This window comes from Haemorhous mexicanus, chromosome 3 (genome assembly GCF_027477595.1).
Source record: "Haemorhous mexicanus isolate bHaeMex1 chromosome 3, bHaeMex1.pri, whole genome shotgun sequence".
NCBI classification, from domain to species: domain Eukaryota; kingdom Metazoa; phylum Chordata; class Aves; order Passeriformes; family Fringillidae; genus Haemorhous; species Haemorhous mexicanus.
The window spans coordinates 64,302,089-64,329,108 of record NC_082343.1 but is presented as its reverse complement, the minus strand read 5'-3'; the positions used below and the strand labels follow the sequence as shown (position 1 = coordinate 64,329,108).

The 27,020-nt window shown below is 40.4% G+C and overlaps 1 protein-coding gene across 1 annotated transcript in view; it reads left to right on the top strand.

Annotated features, from left to right (window-relative positions):
- The window catches only part of RSPO3 (R-spondin 3), a 58,598-nt gene that overhangs the window by 6,906 nt on the left and 24,672 nt on the right, over positions 1-27,020 (top strand). The window contains exons 2-3 of the mRNA XM_059842163.1: positions 24,817-25,008; positions 26,554-26,700. Coding sequence (XP_059698146.1) covers positions 24,817-25,008; positions 26,554-26,700 — 339 coding nt within the window. The remainder of the gene's footprint in view (positions 1-24,816; positions 25,009-26,553; positions 26,701-27,020) is intronic.

Sequence of the window (27,020 nt, the reverse complement as noted above, 5' to 3'; positions counted from 1 at the left end):
CAGCCACTGAAGTAAAGGAGCCACAAAACACACCTTGCTCCAGTGTTCCTAGGCAAGAACTCACCTATGGGGAATCAGAGCTGGGAGAGCCTTTGGCTGTGGCAGTGCCACTGATCTCCTGCCAGCTTGAAGCAGCACCCCAGTCTTGCACTGATATTTTGGCTCCACACAATAGAATAATTGGGAGGAATAGGATAAAGGAATGCTTATAGTAGTACTTTTAAATAGAAGTAAAACTCCAAACCACAGGTTTACACCAAGTTCTTGTAGTGCTGCTATAAATTTTATCCTTTCAAGCTTCTTAATGTGTGTCAGTATAACATCCTGATAGGTTTTGTGTTTAAAACTGAGAGGTCCTAGATGGGATTTCAGACATTTAATATTTACTGCAGGGTAAAGAAGATCTTGGGGCACTGTAAAATGAAACAGGAGGTCATTTATAGATGTTGGGATAGTAACGATGTGTGATTCCTGTTGCTTCCTGTAATGGGCAAGAGCAAACACAGAAAGGCTCATATCCAAGCACTGGACATAAGGTGCCTAAGGTGTGTCTGGGACAGGATTTAAATATGAGTTCCTCACCTTCAATAATGCTTAATTTCCACCTCACCCTCAACACATGGACATTTTTCTCAGATGCTCTGTCATTTCTAACATGATGTTTTTTTATCTGAACATCAGTCTGCGCTCAGGTCCTTTCATGCAGTGACTGAGATTTTCTTTTAAAGAAAACCTGTGTTAAAAAAATGCAATGAATAAATAGCAACAAATAATAAATGTATCAATGTGAAGTTCCTCCACATGGAGCACACAGTACTGCAGATGATTGCTTACCGACACTGGAATAAAGTCACACGCATTCCTGCTCCATACCCAGCCCCCAAGCCCTTGTGTTTCCTGTGCAAACTAAAATTGGTGCGAGCGGTGACCTGAGATTACATGCAAATCCAGGTGAAAAAACATCGCTTTATTAGAGCATATCAATACAGATGGGCTAAAGTCATGCTATATGGAAGAATTAATTTAGCTTAGCTTTCCATTCCTGGCCAAATGTTTTAGCAGCTAAGCTTCTGGATGCGTTAAGGGGCGGTAAGGCTGCTGCTCCTTTCGTGGTATGTTTCAGAAGAAAAGAGTGAATTCTCCTTTCTTTTGTTAAAGAATGTACTGGTTTCCAGTGCGGTGTAGTAGTGCCAAGGCACCCGAATTCCCTGGACATCCAGGATTTGATACAGTTTCTGACCTCATCTTTTCAGACCAGGTTAAGGCTCCTTTGTTCAGTGTGATAGATTTCCCCCGTTTTGTAGGCATCCAGCTCTTCTCACCTACTAAAAGGCAACTGAAATATCTTGCTCAGAGCTCCCAGCTGTACTTTGATGGAGGTGTAAATGGAGTACATCACGACACAAAGCAGGGATGTTTGAAACAGCATAAATCCTCTACCAAGCACCAGCTTATCCACCCCACTTCTCCCCAAACAACTACCTCCATACAGAGCCTCACTGGTGATAGCATTTTCATGGAAAGTCACAGCAGAGGTAGGGCTTGAGATATTTTAACTCAGCTTCCCTACAGGGTGAGGCTCTGTTTCAATGGGAAGGAAGACAAGCTCCTCACGTAAACCTGAATCGTAGCAGCAGCCCACTGGTGGAATAAGATTTCCATTGCATTCCTTGAAAAACTTTTACGAACATCCACACGAACCAGAGCTACTAAAACCCGACACTTTAATATGTTTACAAAGTTTATGTATGTTATCAGCACATGCAATACTCCCATTAGGATTTATTACAGGTTTCTTTAGCAACAACATTTTTTATCATAACAGCTCAACTGGTCAGAGAGAGGAAAACAGCCAGTTTCTCCAGAATGAGCCTCCCACACACACTTGCCCAGCATTATTGAGCTGCTTATTTATGAAGATTACACAAACCAGTGTCGGCAAGTGTTTCATAACCTTGTTTCCTTTTCCTAGAATGTTCATTATTAATTTCACTTTTTCTATGCCACTGAATAATGAGTTGCTATAATGAGTTGTTATATTACTTGATGTTACTGCTGAGGGAAGAGCTAGCCCTCCCAAATAGAAAAGTGGGAGCAAACATGGGAGTCAGAAGATGTTAAGTGCAAGTATTTCGCAAACACATGGGGATGGATGAAGATTCCAGAAAGTTTTAGTATAACACAGAACTAAAAATAATCAGCTGAAATGAGACCTTCTTGTGCTGGGCATACTGGCCGCAGATGTTTAATAGCAAGATCCTGAAGGCCTGGAAGGCAAATAAATGACATGATTTTGTGCTGTGCAAAAGAAAAAAAAAGAAACCCCACAACAGTTTCTGTTTTGCAGTCCAAAATGAAATCACACATTTGTCTCTTGTGTTTATGTTTTATGAAGAGTTGGGCAATTGACAAGTTTCGGAGTTGAGGGCGTATTAAAAGGGAAAGTAGAATTCTGGATGAGAGTGTAGAATTTATAACTTGTGCTATGTCCTAGACAAGTATTTTTAAGATCAAGGCCCCAACTTTAGGAATGAAATTATTTAAATGTGCTTTTTAAGCTACCAATTGAGGAGAAGTTTCAGACATGTAAAAATCTGTCAGTAGGATTCAACTTCAAGTGAATGTCAGCAAAAGGGCATCCTCATTGCTGCTTAGGTCGTGCATTATTTCTGAACAATAGACCAAAGTAATTTTGAGGAACAGATAAACATAAAAAACAAGTTCCCCTAGACAGATTGTGGACAAAAATTTTGCATTTTATCTCCATTGGCATAATTTATTTCTGCTACAAATCTACAAAATCAATATGATTTGAAAGTGTTTATTCTCTTCCATGACTGGGTTTTTTCATCTGTTTAATTAACTAAGGTACTAATCCTGCTTTAAAGCCCCAGCTTCCTTCAAACATAGAGCAAGTAAGCTGCCACATTACTAGCTCTGAGTTCAGTATATCTAACAAGCAGTGACATATATTATGGTTGTATCGTCTCAATCACTCTATGAATGTGAAAATTATGGAGAAAATTTCAAACAGGTTTTCATTTATGAGGTATCTACATATTGTACCTGGATGCTCTGCTTAACACAAGTCTTCCCAAGGTTTATGGAGGTTAGAAGCACTGAGTAGGGAGTGATCAGAGTGGGGGCATCTTACTACTCTGCCAGGAACTGGCTGGCCACAAAGCTGTGAACTGTACCAGTTCAAGATGAGGACAGGCTGCTATTCACATCTTTCTGAAATCACATCATTTCCAGCTACCCAGTGAGCAGAGAAGTTCATTTCTCCCTCAAGATAAATCACACCTGAGCCCGGATAAAATAGATTAATCAAAAGCCTAGGCTTCCCTTGCATTTCCACACTTTCTTGATTATGTGAGAGAGGAGAATTCTAACCATAGCTACCACTAAAAGACCACCAAGCATTATGAAAGTCAATCCATAATCCTTTTTGAAGCCTTGCATAATTTCTTGAAAAATAAGTTATTCATCTCTGATACTTGCTGGTTGAGCCTTCTAGTCTGGTTCCATGACTGGCTGTGGTTACTTCTGGGAACAGGAAAAAGGGCCTGTGTTTTTCATCTGGAAGTGTGCAGAGACCTTGGGCACATCTTGTTCAAAAGAGATCAGTCACAGAAATTGCAGTACTGAATATAAGAGAGTTTATTCAGAAGTAGAGTCTTCCATCTCATCTTCCTTAACTCCTACAGAAACATTCTCTGGCTTATATAGTTAATTCCCTGGAACCCCCTGACCCCACAGCTGTTGTCCTAAAATTGGAAAAACTCATGCTTATGCATTGTCATCTCTCCCTTCTCCCCTGCACATTAATATATATATCTGTATATATGCATTCTCATACATACACAAAAGTTCACTTCAACACAAGAAAGAATTAAAGTATTTTAACTTTGAGATTGTCTTAAAATATAGGTGAAATTCATGCTGATAACCTCAGCTAGAGTTTTTGACTCCTTTGGTTTGTCTGAAAACTCCATCTCTTCTCCCACTGTTCTTATCATCTGTTTGGTCATGGAAAACAAAATTTTTATGTCGGTTAAACCAAATGCTAAAATAAAGAACAACAACAACAACAACAACAAAAAACTGCCTGGGAAGTTTGGTAGGGGACCTTCTTTTCTTTCTGATGAGCTTGTCATCTTTAAAATTGTACCAGAAAGTTATATGGACCCTTCCCTTTTTGGTTATGAAACCTTTCTTGCTTCTCAAATGACCTGTATCACTAGGCTGTGAATTTTACTTAACCACCTGGCAGGAGGACGATGCTCCAGAGATTATGCTCTGGGCAGGGAAGATTGGTGTTTCCAGTGAAAAGGGTCTTTCCTTGCCACTGTGGCAATGCAGCAGTGCTGCTGCTGATGTTCCTGGGGTTGGCCATGCGTATGGGTACACTTCTGTAACTGCATCTGGTGTGCATGCAAGGAAAGACAATTGTTCTCTCTTTTATCAGCAAACAGAAATGTCACAATCATCAGGCACATGCCATACTAACCCAAGGTTTTCAATTAGAGCCTCTGCATTGTTTTGAATGGGAGATGGTTTAGGCAGAGTAAACATGTCACAAAGGTTAAGGGACTGATTCTGCTTCTAGTTACAGCTCATGTCAGGAAGCAAGTATCTCACAGAGCCCTGCCAGCATAAAATTTGCATGTGCACTGAATCCAGCCTAAATGTTTATACAGGCTACTAAAAAAACATGGTAAGTGGGAGGTTTTTGTTGCCAATCACCAAGAAAAGGAGCAGAAATGCAGTCTGTAATTCACTTTGTGAGTTGGTACAGAACATGAGGGTATTCCACTGTCTTTTGTCGGAGAACTGATGCAATTTGCCAATTAAAAGTGTAGAAGAAATATTTTATGGCTTTCTCCATGCTGTACTTATTCATTCTGCCCAGCACTGTGTATTCCTGAGCATTTTCCGTCTTTGCCTTCCCTTTGTTCCTACATATATTGAACCTGAGCACTATCTCTCAAAGTAGTGCCTGAAGTAATTCACAGAATAAGAACAGTCAGCAGAGCAGACTAGCTAAATAAGTGAGAACAGGAATGGACACAAAATGTTGCATTTTCTGAAGTGTCAAGTGGTAGAGGAAGTAATAAGTCTAGATCAGCTCCATTAGCCTGCCAGATTTAATACATGTATGATCCATGTCCTTCTCATAATCCATTCAACACATGAACCCAACCCAAGCTGACTGGAAATGAGAACTAGCAGGTGAATGCATTGAGCCAGAACAGACACCAGAATTCACATGCAATCATACATACAACATACAGGATGTACCATAATGTGACTTTTGTCAAATCAATTAAAAAAAATATTTATTTTCTCATAGTCTTAGAAACTTCTATTTTTCCTTAGTGTCACCCCAAAGAAACATGTTTTTAGTGTTCTCTCATCCTCACCCCCCAGTTTGTCTCTACAAGCAAGTTTATTCCTCGACATAGTTTTCCCCTTTTGATTACAAATTTTTGCAACTTGCATTGCTGAAACCAGGGTTTTGGGGAGAAACAGTGGAAAGAGAAAGGATGCCCTTGAGCTGTGGTGTAATGACTTGATGATAGCAGTAGGTTTCTTGGTGAGAGACAAGAAGTAGTGAACAACTTTGATTTACAGAGACAGATTGCAAAAACAAGCCTTGAATGTCTGCAAATACAGAAAGATGTGAATTCTTGGAGCCTATGTCAGATATAAGGAAGGATGGGAAGGTTTGTATAGAGGAACAGAATGCAGCCCTGAGGTCTATCAAATGCAAGAATAGGAAATGTGAAGTTTTTTAAGTGGTGAGCTATTCTGAATGCATCAGCTGACATCAAACATGTCCATGGCTGTTTGACCAAGCACAGATACCAAACTATCCATCCAGTTTGTCTACTGCTCTCCCTTTCAGGGACCAGCAGAAAAAATGCACTGTTTGCAAAAATACTGAGGGGGAGGAAAGCCCCCTCCACAACATTGTGCTTTTCCCCAGCACTCTGTCAGGGATGGTCAAGATGTGTGGCAGGGCAGTTGGCCTCGATTCAGTACAACTTACAAACAGGAGTTTGTTCAGAAGTAGAATCCTCGTCCTCAGCTGCATTGTTGCAGACAGGATGGGCAGCAGAGTTCCTCAGCTGAACTGCAATGTGCAGTTCTGCTCACTGCACTCTATAAGCAATTCCCAGCTCTTGTAATTCCTGATGGTCCCAACTTTCCCTATGCCAAGCCCTTTCTCCAACACATTTAATTCCTCAGAGCTCTGCACATCTCTATTCTCTCTAGTGACAGGAGTTAAATAATGTCCACAAATGGAAATATCTACTCCTCCTCTTGGCTTGCTGTGGAGCCATAATCCCCCTCCCCCAAAATATTCAGTCTAAGTGGATTTACAGAGTTAGTCTGAAAGTTTCTGAATTAGAAATCCTCTGGTTCAGAGGAGAGTGTGAGCACTGCTGTCTCGACAGGCAGGCCAGGGCTTCTTGCTTCTCTTTAAGATGGACTCTGTCCGATGACGCAGGGGCAGAGGAGGTACCACACCCTGTCCAGCCGGCAGCCTCGTGCTCAGACAGCTCTCTCAGCTGCCAGTTCTTCTTTAAGGTTTTACAATGAAAAAGTTTCAAACAAACATCAGATGAAAGCAATTTTGAGCCTAAACCAAGCATGGCCAGGTTTGCATTGGTGATTTATTGGTGCAAGTCATCAGCTCCTATTACCTTTTTCTTGAGCCATGCAATTCTCTGGCTTCCAGACATTTCTAGGGCCTGATTCTTTTCCTATTGAAGTTAATGGGAGGTTTTGCCACTGATTTCAATAGGAGGCCTCTAACTTTCCAACCTTTCCAACCTGCCTATAGAGTCTTGAAGTACTTCCAGGTTTCCATCATAGTCTGCGGTTCCCCTCTTTAAGTCAATTGGACATTAACAGATTGCCTGGGTCCACACCTTTGGATAGAGAAAAGCTCCAGATCTGATTCAGCGCTCACTCACACACCAGCCTTATACCCCAGTGGAGTTCCTCCTGATTTATATTGGCAGGAGAGTGAGGTCCAATGTTACTTATGTCTGGGTCATTGCCAGAAAAACACGGAGAGAATTCAAGTCACTTGTTATCCCCTTCCCCACACCTCTCAATCACAGCCTAAATGTATGTACATATATGTGGATATATTAGAATCATCTGGACTCTTTTAAGTTATTTGCCATTGAAACTGACTTCAAATTCAAGTTTTAAAGTTGAAATAACAAAGAAGGAAAAAAGAGTCAGAAGGGAGCCAGCTGCAAGGGTACTCACAATTTTCATCAGTCTACAGGACACTCCTAATAACATATTTTACTACTTTGTAGTGAACTTTCTTTGCTTCTGCCATAAATATATTCCCTATGCTGTAAATGAATAGCTTGCAAGCTCAGTAAAGTTAATATAGAAGAATAAATCTTAACTACCTAATGTCAGGTCAGAAATATAAATCTTATCTAATATGCCAGGTCAGAAGGAAAGAATACTTTTTGCTGAAAATAGCAAATACTTTCCAGTGCAGAGTCGGAACTTATTTTTCTCTTTAAAAAAATGTGCTGCCCCTAATAAGATGGGTTGAACAGTCTCTTTTTAGAATCTCCAAAAGAAAAATAAACACACAGAGGAGAGTTAATTTATAAAATGCTCCAAAGTTTATCTTGGCAGAACAGTTGTAGGCAGTGAGAGTTCTCTCCCTCTCATACATGCATTCATACACACACACACACACACACACAGACACACACAGAGACACTCACACATCTCAAAATTAGGACAGGCTTTTACAATAGCAAATGCTACAGAAAACTTATATGTCTGGGTAAATTCATAGATTCTTACTCATGCAAGGCTCTCATTTTCGAGTCAATGGAAATTTTTCTAAAGAAAGATAACAATCCTTGGTGCCTTTTTGTGTAAGTACAGACCTGCTGTGTCACAGTGGGGGATAGCAAGACACGCAAGTACCTCGTGTCTCAGGCCCCCCTCCCATGTACCAGCACTTCTGCCAGCTGTGAAGCAGTGATGCAGCCACTGTCCCCTCCTCCTGCCTGCCCAAGACCCCACTTGTTAAACACAGCTGGACAGCCTGGTGGGTGATCTGCTGGCCAGCAGCTGCTGGCATATAGGTCCTTCCCAGTAGCCACAGGCTCCTACTGCTGCCCATCCTCTTGTTGCTCCTCCACACCTGCCTCACACCACGCACCCTGTTCTCACCAGAGCCAAGGTAACTTCAGAGCCTGAGGAGATGAAGCCCACCAAGGGCATTCTTTCAGTCTCAGGGTATTCATTTATTTTAAAGTCCATATCAACCTGTGTCAGGGAGCCACAACAACAGGGAAATATTGCAGGTTCCAGACCTACCAGCCAAGAGATTGTCCAAGAGAACAGCAGGTGCTATGCTGACAACCCCAAACAATTTGGAGCTCCTCCACCTCTTTTAGCAGCCATTGGCCTTTCACACAGTTTATTTACTTCAGTGTCTGCAAAGCAAACAGTCAAACAGTAATTTTCCCCAAGATAAACAAGAATAGAGGCAGTTTTACATGACCGAACCACAACTTGATGCTGGGGCTTGCACAATCCTCTGGACCATTTTACTCAGTGCCCCCAAGCTACTGAATGCAGAACCTGTTTCACTAAAGCCCCACAGAAGAATGCAACAAGTAGGTTCTCTTCTCTTCTCTTCTCTTCTCTTCTCTTCTCTTCTCTTCTCTTCTCTTCTCTTCTCTTCTCTTCTCTTCTCTTCTCTTCTCTTCTCTTCTCTTCTCTTCTCTTCTCTTCTCTTCTCTCTTCCCTTTCCTTTTTGGCTCCTGGGAAGTTGCCAAGTTGCCAGTAATGTCCAGCATTTGGTCTGACAACTGTTCTACTGTAAATATTTAGAAGAATCCATTAGAGATTAGTGTAAGTAACTGCTTCTAAGTGATAGCTCTTATTAATGTTTGCAGCTACAGATTCTTTACAAATGCATATGAAAGTCCTACCTCTAGGCTGCCTGTAAGAAAGGGCAGGACAGAAGGCAGCAACCAGAACACAGTGTAATTTGAGTGTCAGTGTGTTATCATTACAAATATCAGCCCAGAGACAGCATTCTGTAGAGTGTGTACCATGCTTGCAAATCTTCCAGACAGCAACAAGCAGAGTGTGTTACTCTGACTAATGCATTTTAAATGATCCATATGAAGAGCACTCAGAGTCTCTGTTAAGACATCTTTGCTATTCTCTGATCTGCCCCAAAAATATAACCTCCCCCTCCCCCCCCAAAAAAACCCCACCAAAAAAAAAAAAAAAAAAACCAAAAAAAAAAACCCCTAAAAAAACCCCCAAACCACCAAGTCCCCTTCCACCTCAAAGTGTATCAAGAATTGTCATGTGTTACAGGGGAAAAGACAAGCACTGGTGTGGTGAATTTTTTTTAAACTCCCATTGTATTCCAAAATTATCCTGTTTATACAGTATCTTAAATGTTCCTTGTGCAGTGGGATATTAGTGGCAGAGAAAGAATGAACACTAACACTGTTCTGGATCTTATTATGAAATACTTAAGAAGTTATTCTAGCAGAAATCTCTTTCCAGTGGACATAATTTTGAGAACAAAAAAATGTTGCTTTTGCAACCAACTGAGATGAATGAAGAAGTATAAACACACCTACCTGTTAGCCAATTTGTTTGCTTAAAAAAATAAATGGTGTTCTAGGAACACAGTGAACAGCAGGTATATGTCAATGCATGGGCACACCATAGCAGAGTTTTCTATTATAACAAAGGTTGGTAAGACAGATTTTTAAAATTTTAATTACTCTATTTATTATCAGTGATCAGTGAGTAGAGTGTGCTAGTTGCAATAGAGAAGGGGTAAAAATTGGATACAATATTTGACTCCAGTGTCCACCTTGAACAAGTTAAGTCCTGCAAGACAAAGGCCTGGAGTTTATCCAGACTGCTTATGATGCTTTCCCAGGGTGGAAATGTCTGGTACTCACAAATAATGCATGTAAGGCAGACCTCTTAGCATCTTGTCTAGTTTTTGAAGCCACCAGTCTCCTTCCCATTCCTTATTCCCTTACCTTAAATAAAATGCCTGGATAATGTGTCTGGGTTATCCTAGACATCAATCTGTGCTCATTCTTTCAACTCAGTTTCAGTCATATCCAACCTTTCAAAATTAGTCACCATTTCCTATAAGTGACTTTAGATCTTAGCTGGAGAAATCATTTAAAGCAACCTGGACAACTGGGAGGGTTGGGCATGAGCTACTGAGCAGGAATGTGCTGATTTGGTGGGTACTCCCATCTCTGATCATGGTCACTTACAGAGCTTCTGGTGGCTTCTGTCACAGCAGGGAAGAAAGTAGCATGTAAGGGAATTTTTCTTCTTCTCTACCTCTGTGTGTGCATATTATAGAGTTTCAGAAGGCCAAGCAGAAGAGGTACTCATGCTCTAGAAAAGCTGTAGTGGTCTCTTCAAGAAACAGGAACATTAGCAAGCTAGTGGATTAGACATGTGGCTAAGACACAATAAGAGAAAATTTTGTGATACCAAAAGGATACTTTCTTGATATTCTCCCATTCTCCATCCTGCACAAATATATAATGGTAACATCAACAAGTCTCCTACCATCTGTTAGCTTACACTGATGCCTCATTCAGCAGATATGCTACATAGAAACCTTACTAGACATAAAATTCCAATTTTCTTCATAAGGCAACAATGTGGAATTCATTATAAGGAAATTAAAGTTTATTTAATTTCTGAAATCTCCTGTGAAACAACTAGTTCTCAAATCACAAAGAAAATATTGGATCATCACCTTATATTAGAAATATGGCACTTTTATTTGTTTTATCTACTATTATTCATCCTCTTTTTTTAAAAAAATGTTAGAATTAGATTGATAAGCATAACAAAACCCACTGTGAGCAAGAAAACTATGATATAGCTGATACCATCAAAATGCTAACAAAAGGCTATCTTGCCAGCAGTGCCCCTAGAGAGGGGCACAGCAGCAAGGGATGTCAGAAGGTGCTCAGCATAAACTCTTGGATCCACTCAGTTATTCCTTTCCCAGGCACAATAGTTTATGGCTAAGCTACAGTATGCTTTTTAAAAGATATCTCACCTCTGATTTGTAACATACATGTGACTGAGATTATACTGCCTCCCTGAGACTGCGGCAATGATTTTATCTACCAAGGCTTTCTGAATTTTATCTTAATTAATGCAGTCTCACTGATGCCTATTTCCAACCATCGACCAGTTATATCCTTACTTCCAGTATCATTATAGCATAGATATTTTAGGGGCAATGTTTTGTAACAGACTGCCTGGTTTTTGGTTTGTTGTTTTTTTTTTTTGCTGCCTAGACAAAGAACTGCTGTTGTGAAGTGTGCTAAGACAAGGCTGGTTTTTGAGAAAACAGCCCCCTAAGCTAGTTGCAGATTTTACTATGCTTTTTTATCTCTAAGAGCAGGCTTGACTGAGGCCTCAGCATGTCTGAGCACACCCCTGTTTGATGCCAGTGAAAGCCTTTTGGTGATAAATATTCATGCACTTGTTCTTTGCTTACAAAATTGTTATGGGAGAATTGGGGCAGGGTCTAATACAGAGCTCTCCCTATGTTGTGACCAAGAAACTGTTCCTGCTGGAAGTGAAGACATGAGGACATCCCAATTTCCCTCATTGCCGTGCTCTGCCTGCAACCAGCAGCTCTCAAGCATTATGAAGCAACAAGACCCTTCAAAGCTTAGAGATCTTCGTAGGTGGAAAAGTAGCAGTGAGGTGATGCACTGTCCCTTCTTAATCCCTGGTGCTGAACTATTGCTTTGGCAACTCAAGATGGATGTGCCTCCTCCTTACGATACAAAGCTGAGGAAGACCAATAGCAACAAATCTGGATTTGCTGGCAATAGTCACAGCTTCAACCCGAGGGGTTCCCCAAATGTCTCAGTTCAGACTGGTTATAGCAGCCAGCAGACAGGCACTGCATTTCCCATTCTTCTCCAAACATGTGTTGTCAAAGGTAATATGGCCCCTAAAGCATTTACTGACATCATGGAGCTGCATCTCATTTGATTGCTGTAAAGTGCTTTGAGGACCACAGGGTGAAAAGTCCTACAGAACTGCACGTATATTTGGAATCTTACTGATGCTGTTTCTATGCGATTATATAATTTTCTCAGGGGTTTTAAGGACTGTTGAAATCATGATAGTTTGCATTAATTGTACTTATTCTCTTTTTCCCATGTATGTGATAAACTTTGTAAATGTTTTCCCTGATCATTTGGCCTCCTTTTTATTTAGCTTGCCTTTGAACACCTCTTTCTAATTTTCTGTGAGAACACCTTTGTGGTACTGGCTTTTTTCCATATGGAGTGTTACATATGATGTTGGTATGGAAAGTATTATAAGGCAAACAGCAGATTTGAGCTGAAAAAGATACTTTTGAGATTAATGAGCAGGCTTTGAGTCTCTCCTTTTATAAGACACTGGTTTGAGTCTTACTGGAATCAAAGCAATCTGTTTGCCTTCCTGTGAGGATATAGCTTAGTAGCCCCTTATAAAACTACTTAGTAATCTAAAAGTCAAACACTTTTATATTAAAAAAGCACTGTAATTATTATCTTTCTTGAGTCTCTTGCTGACACACAAAGGAATAGGGCTGCTGACTCCAAGCACTGTTGGAATCTTACTCCCAAATATAATGGCAATGATTTAAAATGCATGAACATTACTTTTAAAAAGTTAATCAAGTAGTGCTAGAAGCCTTACATAAGTCTTTTGAATTCACACAGCTATGCTTTTCTCTGCAGTATTAGGGAAGAGAATTTTTTTCCAATCTTCTAAAAATAAAGAAAAAAGAATAATGGCTTTGCTCTCTGAGACACCATGAAGATATGGTTATTATGTTAAAAATATTTGATTTTTTTTTTTTTGCAATATACAATTACCGAAAGCTATTGGGTAAGAAGCTAAAAAATAGAAATGTTTAACTTTGACCTAGTTAATGACTGAGACGTTCAAGGTGTTATTTTCAAAGTTAGTATGTTAGGAGTTGGGCTTTTGCCTACTTCAGGAAGATAAGTGTCTGCTCCAAGCACAAGAGCCTCCATTCAAGAATGAGTCCTTAATTTTAATCAGGTATTCAAGTCTAATTGAAGTCAAGGGGTCTGTAACATATGCATGCAGGTAACCATATGCTGATGTGTTTTTTCAAATGGGGAGGAATTTAATCATGAGCTTACATAGTAATTGAATGGGGGTTTTTTCCCAATTTGGTCTGGGTAGGCAGAAAGTGGAATAAAATGGATCAAGAAACATTAAGGCTTGTTAACTTAGTGCTCAGAATAGAGGAGAAAAAGAGCCTATTATTTCCCTGAAATTTCTGACCTTTTTTGTTATTTTTCTGCTCCCTGTTTCTCTTTGCTCACCAACCACAGCTCTCGTTTGCTGTGGACAATTCCCAAAGGGAACATTGCTTGCTGGAGTAACTTACCCAGATCTTTTCCTTAATTTACAGTGAGCACAGCACCCCTTGCAGAATCCATAGCAGACCCTTTGGCTGCAAGCCAGTGCTAATAGCATGTTTTCCAATAATCTAATCTCTTCAGTCACAGAGCAGAAATCAGAAAGTTAAAAGAACTGGCTTCTCAACTTGTCTCAGTCCGCCTTTGAAATCTGTGCATGGAAATGTTGTGTGAATAACTACAATAAATTGTTACCACACTTACACCCATGACTCAATAGTTGTGCCCATAACAATCTGATGTATATGAGAGAACCCTCTATAAAGCAAGGTTTAATGTAGTGCCAGAAACAGACTCTCTCACGAAGGCTTTCTTGTGCAAAGAAGCCAGAAATTTCAGCCAAAGCTGAGGACATATTGTAAATATCCATGAATTAAACACCTCGCAATCCTAAGAGATAAATATTGTTTCTCCTTTGCAGATGAAGAAAATTGAAGCCCAAAGATGATAAAGCCAAAATTTTAAAGTTTGGCTCTAGAAGTGAAATAGCAATTCTTTGATTGGGCTCCTGAATAAATAGCTTCAATTTCAGACCTCTGACCACCTGCACCTTCTGCAGCCATTCTGAAAATGAGGGTTTATACACAGGAATGAAGCAGGACATTAGTTGTCTCACTGGAGGCCCTAGATTTGAAAATACAGATTCTAGTACTTTACAATGGTAGAAAGGGACTTTAACCAGCCAACTTTATCAACCTTCAAGACCAAGAACCCCTAACTTTCTTCAAAGGCATATAACTCAGTGGTATTGTTAGCAAAAGACAAAGTAACTAGATGCTGAAAGTTAACCTATACCTTTTATCTTTTCCCTCATGGGTTCTTTTTCATGTGTGCTGGACTGTGTATATTTTTGCTTTGGAGATGCGGAACTGACACCATCATAGTATTTTTTGCTGATTTATAACATCATGAAGAGCTCTGGTGGTCTACTGATTACAAGCTGATAACTGGGTCCTTCATTCTACCTCAGACCTGGATGATTTTGATTGCTGTCACCAGGAGCATATGCTTTTTGGGTACTTGCAGTTTTATACCTCTGTGAGACAAACAGCTTGACTTCCTTCGTGCAAGTCCAGGAGGTCAGGAAGCCAGTCAAGGAGGATATTTTCATTCTAGGGCACAGTTCAGTCTTTCCTTTCACTTATTCCATTTTGGCATCTGCTTGTGACATTTTTTAGCACAATTTTTCTGCAGCAGCCCAGCATTTTGAGTGGTGATGTTGCAGTCATCTCACATCCGAGCCCTTGTCTCATGGCAGCCCAACCCAGTGGCAAGCCACTAGCCACTAGCTGAGCTGCCAAATATTCATCATATTGGATACTTTTAAAATATCTGCTGTGATTTCATGTTTTTCTAATATCTAGGGGATGTTGGGTTTTCACTGAAGCCTAACTAATTGTTGGTATAATTTATATTAGGCAGTTCTATTTGCAATAATGGGTTCTATTTCTATCATTCTGCATCAGCTTAATTAAGTTACAGCGTGACAGAACAGAACAGAACAGAACAGTCCTTTCTTCCTCATTACTGGAGTTATTAGAAAAATGTTCTTCAACAGAGCATGTTGCAAAGTGCTAAGGATATTTTACAAGCTGGTTAAGGCATCTGGCACCTGCAAAAGCAGGCCAGGAAATAGTAAATGGATCATTTTCTTGTGTAAGAGCTTGGTTAGGAAGATGTGTCTTACAAATTTGTACTTGAATGTGCAGAGCAAGGCTCTGAGCCAGCCTAAATGATGTGAGTCCTACCATTGTTACCAACTAAATACTTCAACAAAAGTATGTTTTTACGACCACTTCTTCAATTGTGCATAAAAAGTGTCAGATGTCACTTTTGATATGGATCAGTGATATTACACAATATATTAGACAAATAAAAAAGTAATCCTTAAAATTTATAGTTCATCATTTGCCCATTAATCTTTCCAAATGTGAGGGTTTTTTTTTATTTTTGGGCTATGGACAAATTTTAAAGACAAATTAGACTTTATGTCAAATTTTTTGCTATTGTACAGAAACATTAAAATGGCTTCAAAATCATTTGCTTTCCAGGTCTTACTATAAAATGTTTATTAAGTCTTATAACGCTAACCCAAAGTTTCCTAGATATTTCATTATTGATTTTATATATAATTATTGGGCTATGAGGTTTTGTTTTTCTTTACCTAATACTGTCAATAGGTGGCCTCAGTTTATTTTTTTTACTGTAGAATTTCTTTTTGCTTTTAAATTGAAATTTTGTATCTTATAATTCTTTATCACCTTTAAAATGTTGCTGTTGCTATTTTAAATTAAAGCCACTCAGACAATTATTAATGGAATAGAATTCCATTAGAATATGACACTCTTCAGAAATAGAAATATTTTGTCAAATATTTTGACAAAGTTTGATGTGCCGGCATTATACTGTTAATTGGATTTGGGATAACAAACATGCTATTGCAGATGTTACATCAATTAAAAAAACCCCAAACCACCAAAAACCAAAGCCAAAAACCAAACAGAAATTTTAATTAATTTAAATTAATTTTCTCTTCCAATCACCTGGCCTGATTGGTGTGCAAGTCCTCAGGGAATTGGTGGCCTACTGCCACAACGAAAATGAGCTGTTTCTCTGCTTTAGCACAAAACGGACGATAGCCTTGATTTCGTCACCAGCACCCCAATAATTCAGCTCAAATCCTTTGCAGCACAGCTGTAGCTCAGCAGTGAGCTGCCTGCTGTGTGTCACTGCAGTGATGTCAGATGCATTAGGGTTTGGGGAAGTGAGCGATGCTCGGTGTGAGCACCGACTTGCTTTCATGTGGGTCAGTGTGTGCGGCAGTGAAGCTGGTCGGGAGGGAAAGGCTCAGACTTCAAAGGGAGGGCAGCACGCAGAAGGGGTGATAAAGCAAGCCCTAACTACGTGCCATTCATAGTTACTTCTCTAGGAAATCCAGGCACACAGAGCTGTTGAACTGAGTCAGTTTCTCAGGATTCGAATGACTACTTAAATCTCACCCGTCCTATTACTTAATCCCAATCCAAACAGGCCATCCAGTCACACTACACTGCCCTCTAAAAATCAGTTAATTATGCTCCAAACCATGGACTATACTAATGCTGATTAACAAATTATCCTCACCCTGTTTTCTTCACAGGAGTTTTACCATCAACTTTGGGGGCCCAGGACTTTTGTCAATGAGTTCAAGCTGACTGGTGATGATGACTCTTGTCTATTTTCCACCAGAGTTTATTCTGATTTCACATCATACTGTTCATGTTTTGCAGTCAGAAACTTTTGACTTCTTTCTCTTTTAGAATAGCATGAGTCCCAGTGGCATGAGGGAAAGGTAAAAACAGTTGGATCATCATTTGCTGAGTGTCACACAAGCACTATTTTAATAATTAATTTCAACTTGGAATTCTGGACACTATTTTGTGTCACTAGCAGATGGACGGTCCAGTCAGCCTGAAAAAGGTAGCCTTTTTCCTTCATGAAAATGTGAGATCAGAGTTTTTCCTTGTTACAAGCTGTAGAACACAATTTTTAGAGATTTTCTAGCACTGTGATACTCCTTAATACCTATACTATGACTTGAAATTTTGATGTGAGTCCTGAATTTAAAGAGACATGTTCCATTTTAATGTTTGCAGGCGTCAGTCCAGAACAGTTCCACTGCAAGCAACGTATTTGGGGCTTCCAGTTAGCTTCAGTATGGTATGAATTTAATCATTACACAGAAAGAAATCATTTCATTCAGTACAAACTTTTGATCACTTCCACTTAGGAAAATATATTAAATTGAGAGGATATTAAGTAATTGACCAAAGGCACATCTGAGCACCGCCAAGGCAGAGGGCTGGCTTGCTGTCTGGCTTATTAATTTTTTAATGCTGTAAACATGGTAGTAGAAAATCATAGTTTCGACATGGGATTACAGGCTTTTGCTGTCTAAACCCTTCTCCCTAGTCCCCAGCATGGAAAGTAAAATCTGTTACATCCTGCTGTTCTTTCTGTGGTTTCTGAAACAAAACTTTGAGAGAAAAACTCTGGTCTCAAAAGACCCTGTGGGAAATGAGAAACTTGCAAATGCTACTGTAGTTGTGTAATGTTGACAGTATGAGCTGAGTGATCCTTATACAGATTGGAAATACACGAGCATCTGCGTAATGTGCAACAATCAAAGTCTCCAGTATGTTAAGAGAACAAAACAGGAGAAGTGAATGGGGTGTGGGGGGTACAGGCTCTGCTGCCACCAGGATAGCCTGACCATTCACAACCTTTGTTACAAACACAAAAATCGGAGATGGAAAGTTACCATCAAGCAGAAAGACCACACATATCAAAGAATGAGCCGGTACACTCTATATTTTTGCTTCTTTACTCAGTAGAAGCATGCATCTCTTGTACGGGAGAGATTGAAGAGTCAAAGGAGTCACAGTGCTGTTGACAACTTTGTTTTTAGAGCACTGTGTCTATATGAACCCTATAAAATCATCTGGGGATCTTCATGACAGGAACTTGAAGGACTAGATTATTAAAATACTGTCTATATGTGCATCAAATATAATCTCTTTCCAAAAGTCACACCTCCTTTTTTATCTGAGCACAGATGCTTTATTTGCAAGTAGCTGAATCTGACAACTGTCATAACACAGCTGGTTATAGAATTATTAGGTTACTACAATTACTGGGTACTACTTTTAATAGATCACATACTTACCCTTCTACTATAGCTTTTTTTTAATCTAGACAATAAGATAGAGATTATGTAATTGAGTTTACGTTTTAGAGGAAATTAATAACGTATAGTCTTGAAGGCTGGGTATTTGGAAACAACTACAGCTGACTCTAAAAGAAATATCTGTAGTTGCTTACAGAATTTAGAAGTTGATGTGAGAAAGTATTGCCTTCACCATCACCATCACCATCACCATCACTATCAGGTTGTTTAAGGCAATTTTCTCTTGCCTCTTGCCAAGAGGAATCCTCTTTGCTTCCTATACTGGTTAAACTTCCTGGATGCTTGAATGTTGGTGGTGCTCCACAGTATGTGGGAAAAAAAAATCAATTTCCCTTCTCTCTCCATGAAAAGAATTTTTCAGTTTATTTACAAAACTCTCTGGAATGACAAGGAGCCATTTGTGGTTGTTGTGGTTGATTTCTGTTGTGCTGAAGATGCTAGGAGACTGCATAAAACTCTGCACCCCTGGTGAGATTTTTCAGCCTGTTGATCCTCTTTCTAACCGAATTCAGGGGAAATGCGTTCTGGCTGCCAGTGTACTTAATTTTCAGGATCACTCTGCCAGACATGTGTTTAATAATGATGAGGCAATCCCCAGTGAGGTCTTGGCCATTTGGGCCAAGGGCCTCCTTGCTCATCGACACCACTACAAAACAGTTATGGATACTCCCTGAGACTGTGGAACAGTCCCATGCTCACATTTCTGTTGCTTTTTAGAACTCTTGACATTTGGTGAATAAAATAGGTTGGTTTCTATTCCCTCAGACATAAAGTGCCTCTTGAAGAGAAAAATATTGTCAAGCCAGGCAGATGTTTGGGGAATTTTTTTTGTTTTGTATAAGATCTTTTCCCTTCAAAACATAGGAAGACACTTGGGAATCCTCTTTGCTACATGTTTTGTATCAGAAGGCAGCAATACTCTGAAGTAAAATAGAAAATAGAAGTCAGGCAAATCTCTGGAGGAGTTACCACCCTCTCAGAAAAAAGTCCTAAAATATTTGTGAAGATCAAATCACAAAGAGAAGCAGAAGACATTAACAGTTGACTTTTGGACTGTTTTTTCCTCTTTGCCTCTTTTGCGAGTGCCTCAGATTCCTGCAGGCCCAGAGGAGGCTGAACAGAGAGTCCACATTCCTCAGCTATCACCACCGATCCAGTTGCATCCGAGAAAACTTATTGCCAACCCAGTGTAGGAATTGCCATGTACAGGTTTATCTTCCCCAGCTGCTCCCCCACCACAGCACATCCAGTCCCTTGCTCCCTGCAGGTGAGTTAAGGCCGAGTGATCAAGCAGAGCTTAGCCTGCAAGACCGAACTCAGGTTTCACCTTGGCCCAGGCTGGCAATCTATTTAGCACTGATAATACACATTCATCAAGCCCATGCATAGTGGCTCTCCCAGGGCTGTCCTAGTGCTCCTGGGCTTTGTCCCTGCTCTGCGCTGCCGGTTGCCTGCAGGACAGTTCAGCCTTTTTCATTGTGTGTCCCACCTCTAGTGCTTTTCCACACAAAGAACCCCTGTCCAAGAAAGAGTGAGGAAATACGCTGTGGTTTGCAAACTGAATTCCTTAATGACTTTCTCATTAGAAGAGCTGACTGCCAAATGCTCTTTGCGCTTGCCTAAAGGACGGTCTGCATGATTGAGAGTAGCTCTGCTTTACATGAAGTATTGTTTTCAGGCCACCACCACAGGCAGCTGCTTCTCACCAGGCAAGGGAAAGAGAAAGGAAGACGAGTGAGCACACAGAGCAATTGAACGACACGAGAACCCATGGGATTTCCCATCCCAAATCCGCACCACCACAAGGGCTCATGTCCGTGCGGGTGCGGGTTGGTGGTAAAAGCTGAGGTGGGGTCTGGCTCTCCTGGCAATGGGTAGCCCAGCTGGGAAGGCTGAATTCCAGAGCAGCTCTGCTGTGAAAATATTTCCTGTGAGAACACGCAAGCTTGAGAAACCAGGAGCAGCAGCAGGGATGGATTCCATTTGCCTAGCACATCCATTTCAAGAGCAAACCTCTAAAGGGATATCTTGTTGTTGGAGTGGTGATGAGACAGTGCACCTTAGCTGTGGCAAATGGGCAAAAATTATTCTTCTACCCTGTGCTTTCCCCCGGGTGTCAGAACCTATGCCCGGCTGGATTTCTCCCACATTTTCTTATTTCCATGGTTTTTTGATCCCCTAAGTTTTAATCTATACATGCAGTAAAATTGATTTAAAAATACAATTGCAAAGGTTCAGAATTTGTTTGCTACATGCGGTCAAAATCTAGTTTCTTGTCCACAAAAGTTCAGATTCAAACTCAGCTCCTTATCCTTAACTTTCTGCTTTTAACAGAGACTATAACTCATTGTTTCCAGAGTAGGGCTTTGGAAAATATTCTGAGATTTCATTTGCTAGTGAGACTTAACTAATATCTGGACTAATGGCTTGCACAAAAAGAAGCCTCTGGGAAAAAAAGAGCTTAAAGTCAGACAGGAGAAGGGAATATTTCAATATCCATTTAGGGTCTTCTCTAATCTGCAGTATTTAGGTTTTACAAAAAAAAAAAAAGAAGGGATAGATTTTGGACCTATAGCCAGTCATGAGTCTGCAAATGAGTAGTTTGTAACACTTCTGGCTCATGTTTGTGTAAGAGCTGAGAGAGAACTTGTCTATGGGTCTCTGTGCTCCCACCATTTGCTTTGCCCACTGCTATGCTGCATTTTCCATCTCTGAGAGTCTGTGATTTCACTGTGCTCAAAAAGTGTTTGGATACAAGAGAGTGGAGCACTCAATGGTTAGTAGGGTCATGCATAGAATATTTCATTCCCATTGAGTCTGTTCTGAAAGTTGGTGAGAATTTTTTACATTTCATTTTTTTTGTCTTTGTAATGGAGAGTGCTGCACCAAAGACCAAGTGATTTCAAGTGTACATAGCAAGAACATGTCTTGGACATATTTGCTATGCTACATTCCATACCTCCTGGTTCTGCAGCCAGTGTCTAACCCGCAAGGACACAGTGCCCAACCCTCTGCCAAGGCACTGAATGTCTCTTCATCCCTCTTACCACATCTATAATTTGTGGCTGACAGGAGTGGTCTGTGCTCTCCTAGTGCTTTATCACCTGCTTTTTCACGTCAAAGTGTTTCTAAACATGAATATACATTATTTACCCATTTCTACTGTATACCTTAGTATAGAAATTCGGAGCAATGCTTACACCTGGTCTACCGTGACTGGGTTTCACTAGGTGGGGTTTATGTTTCCAGCTTCCTGTGGCACACCACTTAAACTCCAAGCTCTGTGTCTGATACTGGTTAAAAAAAGAGGTAAAACTACTGGATGCTTCCTTGGGGTTATGGTTGGAGCTGGTGAAGCACTTGAGACTGGCAGGTACTAACAATTTGCTGCAATGAGAGAGGAAGAGTAAGGGCCAGTTCTGTACCCAGGAGATTGAATGAATTCTGGAATCCCTTCAATCCCACCCAGCTTTTGCAGCAGGGGAAGGACTGGCCCATACATTCCAAGGATATGGAAAGCATCTGGATCTGAACCAGAGAGGGAGGAGGCTGAGGGGTAACAAGAGTGAGATTTTCAGCTGGAGCTTGGAGATGCCTAATTTCAAACACGTTATCGCATTCTCTAGGCACAAATATTTTTGCTCCACAATTTTTTTCTTCCAGGTTCAATGACAAAGCCCAGTGCTGTCAAAGAATGCCAGTTTCTGGAGCATGTGGCTTGTCCCTCCCTGCCTTGATTCTTGCCTAGGCCGGAATACAGTTCTGCCCTTATTGCAATACAAATGAGAAACTATTTTATTACACAAATACAAGACTCAAAGAAATGCCAAATGCAGTAAAAGACAATCAAAAAAGCGCATCTCTTTAATAGTTTTTAAGAGAAAACACCCGTGCTTCATGTAAAATGTTAATTCTGACTTTTCAGTGATATTTTTCTTTAAGAATTTCCAAGAACTGGTGTATATTTTGCTTCACACTTTTAGTTATAACATGACATGAAATCAGTGGAGCTTGACTTGCATATTTTATCCTACTCCTTGCTCCATAACACTAGCAATAACATTCTCCGTTTGGAGCTATGCTTTCCTTTTTTGCTGTGTTACTTGTATGAGATGTATCTGGAATTCAGGAAAAGAGGCAGAAATTGTGAAAATGGCTATGAGTACATTTTATTTTATACTTAGTACTTCTGGAGTTAAAGAGGAGATGGAAATTGGCCATGTAATGGACCTTAGCTATAGAGAATTATCATATTTCAATAGTAAAGTATTGCCTGTCTGGGCTCACACACACATCTTGACCTCAGAGCAGTTGCACATAATGTTTTCTCTGTCAAGAGAATCTATTCATAATGATGTGTCACAGGTGCTCACACATAATATGTTTCCCGTCAAAAGTGATCATCCATATTTTATACAGCAGCTTTGATGACAAATATTTTGTACTTCAGCTGCTTTTTCATCCAACTGTCAGACTTAATGAAGGAAAGTCACAGATAGTTTTTAAATAATGTCAGCTTCTTAGATTGCATTACTGTGTCTGCCTTTTAAAGCTGTTTCATACAAGGGCCACAAGACAGAGGAGAGACAGATAAGGATGTTTTCATTTACTTAACTTTAGAAAGAAAAAAATTTCCAGGCTCTTAATTTCAAAATCAATAAGCTCTGTGCTTTTAGAATATTTTCAGGAAAAAAAAAAGTGTCATATTTATTAAGTACTCAGTATTTTGAGAGTCTAGTGAAAGCAAGTATGATAACTGAATTGGGGTTGCAACTTCTCACTGCTGAATGTCATTTATTCTTATAGTGGTGTTGTGTCCTCGTTGTAAACACACTTTCCTCTAGGTAATGCTACAAAACTAGTGTCTCAGTACGCACAGAGAATTGAGTTCTTGTATTCTTACTGAAATTGTTCGTGCACAGCAAGGCCAAAGTTTATACATCTCATGTATGTCCAGCCCTACTGAGAGAAATAACCCTCATTCCTCATTTTCTTACTGAAAGAAGAAGAGTGAACTTGAATTCCCTTTGCGGTTCTTCAGGTAACAGGACTTGTCCTTGAAACCTCAGAGCCCAGCAAAGTGCTTTTCCCATTCATGGGACATGTCTTTTCTGCTGAGAGTGTAAGTGAACAAAGTACAGAGGTGTTCCTGAACTTCCCTGCTAGGCAACCCTGCCCTGAGCAGCAGGCAGTGGTGCCCCTCATGATGCAAGCCATGGATTCATACGGACTCGTGGTCTGCCTCATAGGGCTCCACAGAAAGGAGTTGAAAAAAATCAAGTTAATTGTGTGTGCAAGCTATTTAGCAGTGTCTGCAGATCAAAATAAAATCGAAGCACTAAAATAGGCAATCACACCATGCATGTGCACATTTATAAAATTATCGCTGGCCTGAGGAGAAGGCAGAACAGGAAGCCAAAAGTAATCAGAAATACAAGTTACAAATGTAAATGAGGACTATATTTCTTCTATATATGAAATATAACCAGGTGTGTTAGGCTGAGAGATTAAAGTTTGCACTTTAAAAGATGACCATTTTTTTCATGCAAGACAAGGCCAAAAAAAGAGGGGACACAGAGTCTGGAGTTCTTGATGTTCCATTATTTATTTAGTTTCAGTTTATTTAAGAAAGCAAGCAAGAGGGAATTAAAAGTAGGTAACAACTTCTCAAGTACAGGAAGATGCAAAACTTTATTCTCTACCATTGAGAAGTAATACACTTCATTGTATCACACAGCAGATTAATGTCTGCTACTGAAAAGATTGTCTGCAACAGCATCCTCCTTCCTGCTATCCCCAAGCCCCTAAAGAAGTTAGGCAGTGTGTGTAATAAATTTCGCCTTCCTTGTCTGGAGAATTAGAACAATTCAATTGAAAGGCAAATATAATCCTACCTATGCTACATGCTGAGACTGGAGCAGGGTAAATGCCACAGTTAAGTCTAAACATCAGGTTGTAATTGTTAGAGATTAAAAACATGCCAGAGAGAACATTCCAGGGAAAGAAGGAGGGTGAGAAGGATGGCTCTCCTGTGTCTTTTTTTTAAGGCAAGGTATCATCAGATCTTATTCGGGCATATTCCTGCATAGCAGAACTCAAATAAAGTGGCATTTAGGAAAATAACAACGAAGGAAATTATACACTAGATCGATTTTTAATCATCCAACTAGGAAAAGAAAGAATAAGTTAACATGAATTTATCTGCTGAACCAAATGCACACAAGGCAGAAAAAGCCCCTGAAAATAAGGAAGAGAAAAATTAATGTTCTCTAGAATGCTGCTGTTCCATATCATCTATTTCAAAGATCATTTACTGCTGGCTATTTCTTCAAGATGCTAAGATGTCAGCTGAGCTTCTCATTTTTATGCAGATGAAATAATTTCTGAAATGACAAGTCAGGTCATAGGAGACACAAGAAAAAAATGAAGCAATCTTTAGGAGCTGTCAGAGAGATGGATGGTCCACCCTCCCAAGTGCAGAGGAACCATTATTTCATGGTCTTGTTTAAAGTATAGTTTTCTCACAGTTTGTTTTTTTTTAAATTCTTTTCTTCTCAGTGCATCCTAACGTGAGCCAGGGTTGCCAAGGAGGGTGTGCTACATGCTCTGACTACAACGGATGCCTGTCATGTAAGCCCAGGCTCTTCTTTGTTCTGGAGAGGATTGGCATGAAACAGATTGGAGTGTGTCTTTCCTCGTGTCCAAGCGGATACTATGGGACACGGTATCCCGACATTAATAAGTGTGCAAGTAAGTGCTGGGGAAAGGGGAAGCATGTGGATTTGTTTGTTCTCTCTTGAATGCTGCGTCTCCTTCGGAGTCAAGTCAACAGAGAAGGAGATGGACAGGCTCTGTCCTTGCTTGCTTAGTTCTTTATAGTAGTGCAGTAAATATTAACCCAAGCAAGAAGTTAAAGACCACAAAAATGGCATAAAGCTCAGGAATCCCAGCTCTGCATTAATGACCTGCCTAGGACCCAGGTGATGGCCTCCTCCTCCTCCTCTGCATCCCCATGTGATGGGGGAAGCACTGGTGGGCACCAGTGCCCTCCAGAAGCAAGAGAACGCCGGCAGCTCTGAATAGAGAGAGGGGGCTGCTGAATCCTGGTGGCTGGAGCTGTTTAACCCACTGCCCTTACTCGCCTGAGCCCTGAAGCAAGGAAATAAGGTGGCAGGTGTCATGCTTTGGACCAGGCTTGCTCTGGTCCCTTTATAGCTTGTCTCATGCTCACTGTAGTCCTCTGAATGCCTGTAGAAGCTGGCCAGGATTCAGCTGGCCAGGTTTCAGCCTGATTTGGGGGAATTTACTGGTATGTGTTGTCTCCGGGCTGGGGGACAGAGAAGCCAACTCTATTCTTTACTGCTCAGGCAACATTTTGACCCCACTACGGATTTTTGAACCATAAATGAACTGGAAAAGACCACAATGTCCTCCCCACTCCTCTTTTTGTTGTTGAATTCACTGTTTATAATCCCACAGGTGATATAAAAACATAAGAGCGATGGCCAAGAAACCCTCCCAGTTTTTACCTGGTAATAAAAGTTATTTAGTGAATGGACCCCAGAGTAAAGTCTTACAGAGTAACCTGACACTGCAAAGTATTTGCTCGCTTTTTAGCAGTGTGTGGCCTTGCATATCAAACATGAGCTGTGCCATACATAAGGTTTTATGCATTTCTCTTAAAAATTTCTGAGAACTGGGAAAAGTATCAACAATGCCAATTTGGGTAGTCATATAGAGAATGCATTAAGTACTACAGAACATCTGCTTGAACATCAGGGAACCATTTAAAAAAAAAGAATGATATGTTGATCAAAACCACTCCTAAGCAGATTCTAAATTCTGGCTTTTTTTCTTTTTTCTTTTTTCTTTTTTTTTTTCTGGATGAATATTTTTTATCTCCTGGAGACAGGACATAGGAGTGGGGAGCTGACCCAGCACTTGTGTCCCATGGGGTTAATTAGCACCTATGTGGTGCCAGGGTAGGGCAGAAACAGCACAGTGCTGTTATTCTCATGTGCTCTGCTCTGCCTGCCATTTGCATAGGTCTCCAAGAAGATTAGCAGTGTGGGGCTGTTCAGCATCAGGCCATCCTTTCTAAATTCTCACCCCTGCCAGGGTCACTTGTGGCTGGCCTCACCATGTGTACCAGCCAGGAAGAAGACCTAACATAATTTGCTTCCTCTGAGGATTGTCTGACATTGCTAGAATTGCGTGACTCTGGTTTATGTGAGAGAGCCCATGGCAGCTCATGGCAAAGAGCAACAACGCTGTTGTTTACTGTTTGCATTTCAGAATGTAAAGCTGACTGTGATACCTGCTTCACCAGAAACTTCTGCACAAAGTGTAAAAGTGGGTTTTACTTATACAGTGGAAAGTGCCTTGAAAAGTGCCCTGATGGGCTGGAAGCCAACAACCACACGATGGAGTGCACCAGCATTGGTGAGTCTGCTCCCCATGTCCTGCCTCGTTTTCTCAGAGGGGGTGTGGGATCTAAAGAAGGCATGGTCAGTTACAACACCAGGGAAATGAAAATGTTCTTCATTACAAGATGCATTCCCCAGCACAAAACACTCAAGGTGTTTCCCAAGTCTGCCACTTCACAAGAGGCACCAACCTGGTTGTGCCTTCATGCTAAGGGCAATTAGCACCACTAATATCAAAGCTTCAAAAACCCTGAGTCAGATCTCACATGTAGTTTAAAAAATATTAAAATACTAATGGCTTAATTTTAGCTCCCTTGTACCACCTGAGCCTTCAAA